Source organism: Capsaspora owczarzaki (assembly GCF_000151315.2).
Source record: "Capsaspora owczarzaki ATCC 30864 unplaced genomic scaffold supercont2.2, whole genome shotgun sequence".
Lineage (NCBI taxonomy): Eukaryota > Filasterea > Ministeriida > Capsasporidae > Capsaspora > Capsaspora owczarzaki.
The window spans coordinates 2,293,136-2,303,294 of NW_011887293.1; the positions used below are offsets into that span (position 1 = coordinate 2,293,136).

The window sequence follows — 10,159 nt, forward strand, 5'->3', positions numbered from 1 at the left end:
CTGCTCCCGGGTCTGAGCGTTTCAGTTCAATGAAGCTCTCTTTTTGCGATATGTGCTTTGAGGGATGGAAGGGGCGGGGGAGGAGGGGGCCGCTTCTACGGTAATACGGCCATGTACCCTGAGAGCGACTCAGTTTCTCACTCACTCACTCACTCACTCACTCACTCACTCACTCACACCGAAACACTTCCTTTTGTTTGATTTTGGATTGTTTTTTTCCATGTCATTGCTGTTTTTTTTTTTCTTCCTTGTGTTGGTATTTTGTATTTTGGCTTCGAATCTGAGAAAACCCGAATCCAAACCCCAATACAAACCCCCAGCACAAGAACAGTATGGGCGTTTCTCGCATGAGAGCGGCGGCCACCCGGGGCCTGGCGCTGGAGCACCACGTTGCACGACGAACGCTGCACACGCTGCTGGCGGCCGCGCTGCTTCTGCTTGTGATGCTTGGCGGCAGCAGCAGCGGCAGCAACAGACTGCTCAATCCGCTGGGAGCAGCGCGCACTGATCCTGCGTCCCGGCCATCCTGCGCTGCTCCTTCAACGCCAGTGGCACGCTCAATGCTGCTGCGTCCATCGTCCACTCTGCTGCCGACGGGCGGTGTTGGCGGCGTCTTGTTCGCTGAAGCCGCTAGCTCCTCCTCTCCCAGCGAACAAGACCAACCGGACGGGCTGCAGGCCGCAGCAGGCAATCCGCCGCCGTGCCAGTACGACTCGTGTGACGACCAGCGAAAGTGCTCGCAGGACTGGTGCGACGCGGTGCTCGGGTGTGTGCACGATCACGCCGATTGCGCCTACGAGAGCTTCATGACGAGCCCGTCCGCTCGCATCCCGCAGGACATTGTACTGGCGTTCGAGCTGCTCGACAGGCCTCATCTGAGTGTGAATTGCTCCAACTTTCGCGCAGAGAGCCGCGGCATCATGGATATTGTTCGTCGCTGGCTCGCGCCGCCAAACAGCCCCGCCTCCACTGCGGACGAGCAAGGGCGAATTCGCTTTGATGCCGAGGACGTGATTGCTCTTGGAGGCACGCCTGGCTATGCTACAGCGAACGCGCGCTTTGCCGTGCTCGGGTACGGCCATCACGACGGGCCCGTTCTTCTCCAGGACTTTACCTCCGATCCCAACACGCTCCGCATCGTGATTGCACGCCACTTTTATCAGCCAGCGCTGGTCGCATGCTTTGGCTCCAATCTCGGAATGGACAACTCGGACGAAGACACGGATGCCCTCGATCACGAAGAGTCTTTGGGTCGCGACCGAAACGCGCAAAACTACCGCGACCAAGCGCACACGGAGGACGAGGCTGACGCGTACTTTGACTCGCCGGCCGCTGCACTGCTCGACACTATCGTGCACGTGGTGGACGGCTCCGAGCTGACCCGCTTCGACCAAGCGCAGCAGCAGACCACTCGCTTGGGCTTCCGCACCAACGCCGAGCCGCATTTGCTGATTGTCTCGGGTATCCTGCGGTACAACGCTGGTCTGCAGTCGCACGACGAGGCGAGCGTCGATCGGTTCTTTATGCAAGCCATCGAGTTGCTTGCGGCCATCCCGCGATTCGTGCCCCGAGAAATCATTCCCTTCCCTCCCACCAAACCGCTCGCAGCGCCTACCATCAACATTGTGCTCTCATCCACCGACAAGAGCATGGTTTCGACCTTTGGCAACCCCGCCCTCGTCAATGCCTACACGGACTTGTCGCACTTCAACCCAGCCGTCACGCTCAAGGCGCTGCTTGCAGCAGGCGCCTCTCAAGGATCGTCCTTCCTGGCCTATGCCATCTCGAAGGGCCGATTCTGTCGCACGTGGGACATTGAGCAGCTTGGGTTGAGTGCTGCTCAGATTGCCATCATTCCCAGCTCGCTGCACCCAATGTTCCCGTCCAACCAGCTGTTTGACCGATGCCTTTCGGGCGGCTGTCTTGCGTCGCCGCTTGATTCCACGTGCGACCTGATTCCAGTCACTTGCTCGGACGACCAGTTCTGCTCGCCTCTGCACGGGTGTGTGCCGTTGAGCGCCGCTCGCGTAGACTCTGAGACTGCCCCAGCTGCAGCGCCGTTCAGCGTCGCCGAGGAATACGAGGACGTCGAGGTCGAGGTGGAGACTGTTGAAAAGCGCATTGAACATGGCAAAGAGGTTGAAGAGATCAAAAAGACCATCGAGGTGCGCCGTGTCCTCGTCAGCGCCGTCAACAAGGCGGAGGACAAGCCGCATTACTCTGTCAAGAAGCAGGCCAAGTTCGATACGAGTCCAGAGTCGGTCAACGCGTTTGTGCCGGTTGCCCCGTACGAACCCGGACGCCAGTGGACGGTTGATCACATTACGTACCGGAATGTTCGGGTTGTGGTAAGGAGTCGATCTTGCAAATGATTGATTGATGGGAGGCTGACTTTTTTTTGTTTTTGTTTTTTTCTCATTTCTTCCATCCCTCTTGCTGCTGCCCTTCTTCTTGTTGTCCTTCTTCGTGGTGGCGGTTGCTGTTGCTGTTGGTCGTCGTATCGTGGCGCGCCCCCCCCCCCTCCCCGCCACTTGGCTCCCGACAGAACTGGACTCCCGACAAATCCTTCATCAAAAAGTTCAAGCGCTTGAAGGAACCGGTCATCCTCCGAGGCACGGTGGTAAATCAGTGGCCTGCCAGGACCAAGTGGACGCTCCAGTACTTGTCTGCTCAGCTCGGCTTGGACGTTCTGCCGGCGGTCAAGCGCAGCCCAATCAAGAGGTTTTTCGACCCCGACACCCGCGCGCCACTCGCCAAATTCATGAACATTACGAGCACATACGAAGTCGTCGATCTCCCGCGATCCGAGTTTTTCGATCAGTTGATTGCATCCACCCCTTCGCTTCGTCACAGCACTTTGCCGTCTGAGGCCGACCTCAACCGAATTCGCGCATTTGCCACGCAGCAAGCGAACGGCGAGATTGGACCCCCGCCCACGGACGGCTCCCGCGACCCACATGCCGGCCTTCGCCTCGCCCATGGCTTTTTCACCCGCATCACGCCGAGTCTGCTGCCCGACATCCAGTCGAGCGAGCCCATGTTCTACTCGGAGGAGGACATTGAGCTTGGAAATCAGTTCTTGTGGATTTCGTCCGCAGGCGTCAAAACACACACGCACTTTGATCAGGACATGAACGCCTACGCCCAGATTACGGGTCGAAAGCGATTCACGTTCTTCCCGCCTTCGGAGCACGAGCTCATGTACATGTTCCCGCGCATCCATCCCATGTGGCACAAGTCGCGAGTGGACTTTGACCAGCCCGACTTGGAGCGCTTCCCGCTTTACCGCAATGCGCACGCGTTGCGCGCAGATCTCGAGCCAGGCGACCTCATTCTCATCCCACCTTACACTTGGCATCATGTGGAGTCGTTGAGCGCGTCCGTGTCTCTCTCCACCTGGTCGCACGACTTTGCCGTGTACGACAACATGCACGCAGTCTACCGTCACGATCACATGTTTGACCTGCTGAAAAACCCTCGCGGCAAGATTTACGCCCTCCGACTGTACATTGAGCTTTTGGTGGATGAAGTGTATGGTGCGAATTCGTTGAACGATGTCATTGCCAATCTGCTGAGAACGCGCTACTATGGTCTCGAGCAGCTCTTCCCGGCTCATCCCGACGATCCGTTCATGTGCTACGGTGACAACCACGACGACCATGTCATCCCGTCCGCCAAGCACATTTTGGGCTACGCCAACTTTGACGTCCGCATCATGGCGCCCCATTTCCGTCACTTTTCCGCCGAAACGCGCGACATTCTCTTCCGCAACTACCTCGAGGAGCTTGCTGCAGGCGTCACCGGACCACAGCGCGTTTATGCCTTCTTCCGCTACTGCTTCAACGGCGAGACGTTCTATTTCACCACTCCGCAGGATGCTGAGCATTCGCTGTGGGATTGAAAACGAAAAAAAGAAAAAACAAACAAAAACAAAAGGTTGTGTTGGTGTGGTAGTTTGGTTATTTGTATTCAAAATTAATGGTTTACTGACAATCGATGGTCTGTTATTTTTGTTGGGGTGGGGGGGGGGAGGAGAAGAGAGAGAGAGAGTGAGAGAGAGAGAGACCGGTTGTCGCCTTTCGTTTGATGAAACTCCGAAGACGAATGTGGAAGCAACTCGAATCAACCAGTCAATGGTCCAAGCCAACGGTTTACAAATACAACAAATACCACAAACACACACGCACGCGCACAAAAGAAGAGTGATGATGAAGAATGGTCAAAATAGCAGACGATATGAAAGTCCGCAGCGAATATAAAAAAAAAAATGGATGAGAGGAGTTTGAACAACTTGCAGCTCGCCTAGAGGGCACCGCGGCCGCCTTGAACCTCTCCGCCAAAAAGCAGCTTTTTGCAAAACTCGTACATGACAAAGCTGATGGACATGGAAGGCGCCACTTTCAAGCAGTTGGGCACCATGCCCTTATACAAGCCTCGGACGCCTTCCACGCGGATGATGGTTGTGAACGCATTGAGTGTAGATGTGTATGCGAACGAGGGACCTGAGCAGCCCTTCATCTGCATGCGCCTTCGGATGACATCGAACGGGTAGGTGACTGTCGCAAACAACAAAAAAAAAAAAAAAAAAAAAAAGCAAAGCAAAGCACATGAGGTGAGGTTGACGCACGTAGCGCGATAGGGGCATAAACAGATGCTTCTTGATCCGTAGACCGGATGACTCACTCGATTGCGCGGTGGCACCAGCAAGTGCGCCGCAAAGTAACCGCACAGGCACGGAAAGCTCTTTAACTTGCATCTGGTCCAGCAACCATCGCTTGATGGATTCGTACACGGTAAAGTTCAGTGCCACATAGGGAGCGACACCCTGCGCATACGAGCAAGGAAAGGGGAGAAGCGGAGGGAAGGAAGGAAGGAAGGAAGCAGGAAAAAAAAAAAAGGTGAGTCAAAAGTGAGTGCCTGCTTGCCGGATTCACACAAGATCTGAAAGAGCTGGAGCCACACTGACCATCAATGTGGGCGACAGACCACGGAATAGACCGCGTGCGCCACCTTCCTCGCGCAAAATTGTTCGCAAGCAGTCGTAGATGCCCTTGTACTTGCGATCGGGGCCTTCGCCCTGCGCGCTGAGGCGAGTACGGATGAGATCGAGTGGGTAGGTGGCGCAGACAGATGTGATGCCAGCCATGGCGCCAGCGAACAAGCGCCGCGGCGTGTTAAGGTCGTCCACCGGGGAAGGATAGGTGAGAAGGAGCTAAACAAGCAAAGACAAGTAAGTCAGCAAAGCGGTGGTGCAAAATCGCAAAATCCGAGCATCCTGGACGCTGAACACTCGTACCTTCTTGTACTGCTCGTAGGCAGCGAATTGCACTGCAGAGTAAGGAATCATGCGAATGACGTTGGTGCCGTTGCCTTTGAAGTAGCCCATCAAGCCCTCGGTCTTGAAGATGTGGACGAGCGATCGCCAGACCGTCGGTGCCTGTTCTTGCGCGGCCGTTGGCGTCAGTTTGATCTGTGTGTCGACGTGTTTCATGTGAGTTCGAGAGTCAATCGGTGAGAGATTGAGTGATTGAGTGAGCGAGCGAGTGAGTCGAGGTAAGTTTGAAGCGACAATGCAATGAGATTGGTGGATTCTGATGTTGAGTGCGTGTGTGTGTATGACTCGGGATGAACAGGCGGAGGAGAAGCGAGAACCAGAGAAACAGACAGAAAGAGCGCGCGGAGGATTAGAAAACCGTAGTATCATGAATCGGCTTTAAAAGCGGGATTTCACGCTACGACAGCTTACCACCGTCGCTTAGAAAATCCTACCTCCAAGAAGAGACAAAAAGGTCGCCGGTTTTTTTTTATTTTTTTGTTTTTTTTTTCCAATCTCAAGTCCATTCAAACTCCCCAAACCACCACCACCCATGCCTCCTGTGCATGCAACAAAAGAAGGTGAACTGACTTGGAATAGAATCTTGAGGCGCTCGAGCGGTGAGACGCAGGTGCGCGAGACAGCGCCTGCAACGCCGCCGGCAATGAGGAACTTGCCCGTCTTGATCGTCTCGTCCCACGTCCCAGCAGCACCCGATGACGATGCTGATGGTGATGATGATGATGATGATGGTGATGATGATGTGGCTGTGACGATGGCTGCGGTCGAGACTGCTGATGCTGGTGCTGCTGCTGCTGATGCTGAGCTCGCCATGTGGTGGTAGTCGAGGTGGGGGAACCGGAAGACCAGCGACCGACCACTGCGACGTGGGCGACGGCCGTCGTGCTGATCATCGGCGTGATCGTAAGAATGAGAGTGGGCGCTGGGAATGGCGCCGTAGAGTGCTGCGAGGCTCGCGTACGGAGCAAAGAAGGGCGAAAGCAGCGAACTCGGCGAAGAATCCCATTGATACTGATGCTGCTGCTGCTGCTGCTGGCGAGTATGAGGATGATGATGATGATGATGATGATGTTCTAGGTGCTCTAGATGGTAGTGCTGTGGTGGTGAAGCGACAGACATGTTTGGGTGAGTGAGAGAGAGACTGTCGCAATACAAGGAGTGAATCGCGTTCTGAGAAGAACAAAAGAGTGGAGAATACAAGTGTGATGTCTGAGGATGATTAAATACAAGCGGGAGAAGGAACTTGCAAGTGGAAAGGAGCAGTGTTCAAGTCGAGAAGAGGGATGAAATCCACTTTTGAAACAAGAACAAGGTTTTAGAATCGGTTGCGATTTGTGACAAAGAGACAGGGGGTCACGCGGGATGCACAGAGACACGGATGCAGCAACAAGGCCAGCAAGCATGAACGGCAGAAACGAGAAGCAGCGGGCTGCGATCGAATGAAGAGAAGGAGCAGAAAAGCCAAACTACCGTAGCTTTGTAGAAATGCTTCACTATAAACCACGTCCGAGGCAAACCGCAAAACCCACAAGCTGAGCGACGATGCAACGTCGCAGGCGCCAACGCGTGCCCACTCGTGCGCTCACTGCAGAGACACGGGAATACCGCAGACGAGCGAGAATAGATATTCTTGTGGGGATTCTGACGAGTCCTCTTGTCCCTCAAGCAGCCAACGTGTTGATCTCAGTCGTAGCTGCCAATGTCCATGAGCTACACCAGCTCAATCCGGGCGACCAAACTTGTGGATACTTCCGGGGCGCAACAACGAAATTCTTAGTGTGCTTCTCGTCCATCGTCGCGCTGTGTCTCATCAAAACCCAGCCCCATGGCGTTTCGTATACTTCATACACGCGTCGCTCATAGCGTGGCGTAGAGCTTGGTGAAGGTAAAGAACAGGTAGATGGTGGTGAGACCGAGGCCGTAGAAGACGGACTGCAGGATTGGGAATGGAAAGGCGCCCGAGACAAAGACGCCCGCGACTGCGACCGACGAGATGCCGCCAATGATGACCGAGACGAGCAGGCCCATGACGAGGAAGAGGAATGGCAGGAAGCCCGCGAGTCGGAGCTTGTTGAACGAGAAGAAGGCGACAAAGCCGCCAATGACATAGACGAGCACCGTGGAAGCGACCGTCCACAGGAAGACCGACAGCCAGATCTCTAATTGCACAAGGGAGCAAGTGCAGATGTGTATGTGTGGGGGTGGTGGTGAGGTGAGTGGCGGGTTGTGGAAGGCGGGATGCCATGCTGTCATGGTGCTTCCATAGAGCGACAGTATCCCACGACTACCAGTACGCTGCTGTTGCACAATCATCATCATCATCATCATCATCATCATCATCATCATCATCATCTGATGGCGAGCGAGTGGGGACTGCTTTACCGCTGAATCCTTCAATGGTGCCTTCCGTGGCGGGCCATGCAGGAACCGCCATTCCGCGTCTGGTTTTGTCTCAGATTTGGCTGAATAGATAGAAGACTAGAAGTTCCTGTTGAAGCGCACCTTCCCAAAAAATTGTATAAGAGTAAGATATGCACATTGACTCAAGCAAGCCGATCGGAACCATTACTCGAGAGCAGAGCGAGAGAGAGAGAGAGAGAGAGAGATTTTGGCGCGATTTCAGCCATTCTGAGCGATCGAGCGTGCTTTCTCAGTATTCTTGGATAGTTTAGTACCAACATCATCATCACCATCATCATCATGCAATGGATCATCGACATGCACAATTCGATCGCCTCAAATGCCAGATCGAATCGCTCGTCAATCCACATTTCGTCGTTTCGCTTCCCCCCCCCCTTTCATCCAGGTTGCTTTTGAGTCAAAATGGCATCGTCGTCGCCGGCCTTCCAGTCGCGGCACTCGGCGCCTGCAGCGTGGATGGCTCAGTTGCAGCTGTTGCAGCAGCAGCACCAGGCACTCGGTGCGCAGATTGCCCATCTACGCAACCACACCCAGCCAGTCGGCGGCGATTTGGCCGGATCCGGTCATCATCATCCCCAGCCCCAGCCCCAGCCTCGTCCTCAGCCCCAGCCGCAAGACGAGCCGTCGCTCATGTCCCTGCAAGACGCCCCTGTGCCTGGTGCTGCGCGTGCTGCCGTCGTGGCGTCGCTGGAGCAGCAGCAATCGGCGCTCGCACTGCAGATCGCCCAGCTGCTCAAACTGCTCCAACCACAACAGCAGCAGCCTGCCCAACACCAACACGGATCGTGGCCGACGCCTCCTGGCAGTGCTGGTCCCGCCATGTTCCCATCCCACCAGCAGCTCTCTGTCTCAAGCTCTGGCGCTGGCTCTGGCGCTGGGTCTGGTGTTGCGACTGTCGCTGAATCTGCCCGAATTGGAAGCAGCGGCGGTCATCATTCGCAATCCCAATCTGCGCTCAACCTGCCATTCCAGCACAATCCATTCGATGCACCGCCAACGTCGCCCGTCTTCCAGACAACGCCAATGCAAGGCACATCGATGTTGACTGGTGGTGCTGGTGCTGGTGCGGTCGGAGGATGGCAGCAACCCTCCACTGGCCAACCGCCAGTCAATCCATTCGAGATCCCGCATGCTGCAGAGTCGACCGCACTTGCGTATGGGCGCGGAGGCGAGTCAAGACCGCTCGTGGATGGTTTGCGGAATGACAGGAACGACAGCCACGACGTCGGCATCCCTCCGGTGAAATCGCGCTCCTTCTCATTCAATGTTCTGGCGCCAATCACAGGCGGTAGCGGTAGCAGTGGCAGTCCTGCAAAAGATCCCTGGGGCGAGAATGCAGGCCGACAGAGTCCACTCAGATCTGCTCGCTCGAGTGAACGCCTGGAAGAAAACATCAGCCCGACAACGACAGCGAACGGCCGGCTCTCAGGCACTCAGTCGCCCAGCGGCTATGGCAAGGCCGCGCTCACTTCCATGAGCGACACGATTGCCTCCGCTGCGTCTGTGGCGGCAAACACGGCTGCTGCGGCCCTGTCCAATGCCGGATCCCTCGTCCGGCGGAAACCCTCGTACCAGCCGCTCGATGGCACGCTCTTGGCATCCAACGACGACGACGACGACGCCCAGCCAGACCAGGAAGGTGCTGATGCCGAGCACGAAGAGCACCACGATCGATTTGACACGAGTCAGTCGCTCGGCTCGTGGGGGTCTGGTCTGCGCGCGGCCATTTCTGCAGGCGATCTCTTTGGCTCGGGCGCGCGCTACCGCAGCATTTCGGATGGCGATTCGACATCGAGCTCCTTGGGCGCAAAGTCCTCCCTGCTGCTGGGCTCGAACAGTGAGACTGGTTCGCAGTTTGGACGCGATGCCTCCCAGCCTGACGCGTTTGCCGAGATGCACGGCTCGTTTGGCAGACAACGCATCGACCCGCTCCATCCCCCGCCCAATACCCCGCTCGTTCTCGCTCCCGCGCGATCGGTCGCCCCTCCTGTGACGCCGTCGTCGCCTGCCGCGTTTCCGAAAGCTGGAGGAGGAGGAGGAGGCGGCGGCGCAGATCAGCTCGGATGGGTGTCGTCGCCTCCGCTCGCTGTCAGCCGTAGCAGCGTCGACACCTCGCAAACCAACCTGGACGACGACTACCAGCCGTTTGCCTCGTCCACCCGTTTGACTCGCTCAGTGTCCACCCCAATGGAGCCCTCCTTCAACGCCCGCAAGAGCCTCGAAGCGTTCTCGTCCTCGGGAGATCCTTCCCAAGGTCTTGCCGTCAACGACGCCTGGACGGATTCGCCCAGTTCCCGCGATTCGCGATCGCCCATTTCCGAGCTGAACGCGGTTGTTTCCAAGACCATGGGTGTGTTGAAAAGGAAGGGCGGCAGTCGCTACGACGTCCTGGATGGCGACGAC

General features: G+C 56.3%; 4 protein-coding genes across 4 annotated transcripts; 2 read left to right on the top strand and 2 right to left on the bottom strand.

Moving 5' to 3' along the window:
* Positions 1–245: 245 nt before the first annotated feature.
* Positions 246–3,993, top strand: CAOG_01898 (hypothetical protein). Its single transcript, XM_004364709.2, has 2 exons — positions 246–2,348; positions 2,546–3,993. Exons 1-2 carry the CDS (start codon positions 333–335, stop codon positions 3,899–3,901), a joined length of 3,372 nt encoding a protein of 1,123 aa, XP_004364766.2. The 5' UTR covers positions 246–332; the 3' UTR covers positions 3,902–3,993.
* A 115-nt stretch (positions 3,994–4,108) lies between these two features.
* On the bottom strand, positions 4,109–6,405 carry CAOG_01899 (EF-hand domain-containing protein). The gene is made up of 5 exons (XM_004364710.2): positions 5,906–6,405; positions 5,297–5,470; positions 4,967–5,212; positions 4,684–4,825; positions 4,109–4,556 (listed from the first exon to the last, which is right to left on the bottom strand). The coding sequence occupies exons 1-5, from the start codon at positions 6,146–6,148 to the stop codon at positions 4,303–4,305; spliced, it is 1,059 nt and encodes a 352-aa protein (XP_004364767.1). The 5' UTR covers positions 6,149–6,405; the 3' UTR covers positions 4,109–4,302.
* A 787-nt stretch (positions 6,406–7,192) lies between these two features.
* On the bottom strand, positions 7,193–7,769 carry CAOG_01900 (hypothetical protein; the record flags this gene model as incomplete). Its single annotated transcript, XM_004364711.1, has 2 exons — positions 7,193–7,494; positions 7,718–7,769. 2 exons carry the CDS (start codon positions 7,767–7,769, stop codon positions 7,193–7,195), a joined length of 354 nt encoding a protein of 117 aa, XP_004364768.1.
* Positions 7,770–8,158: 389 nt separating this feature from the next.
* CAOG_08559 (hypothetical protein) lies at positions 8,159–10,159 on the top strand (the record flags this gene model as incomplete). The annotated part of the gene is made up of 1 exon (XM_011271839.1): positions 8,159–10,159. A coding segment is annotated over one exon (2,001 nt), but the record flags the coding sequence as incomplete, so codon positions are not given.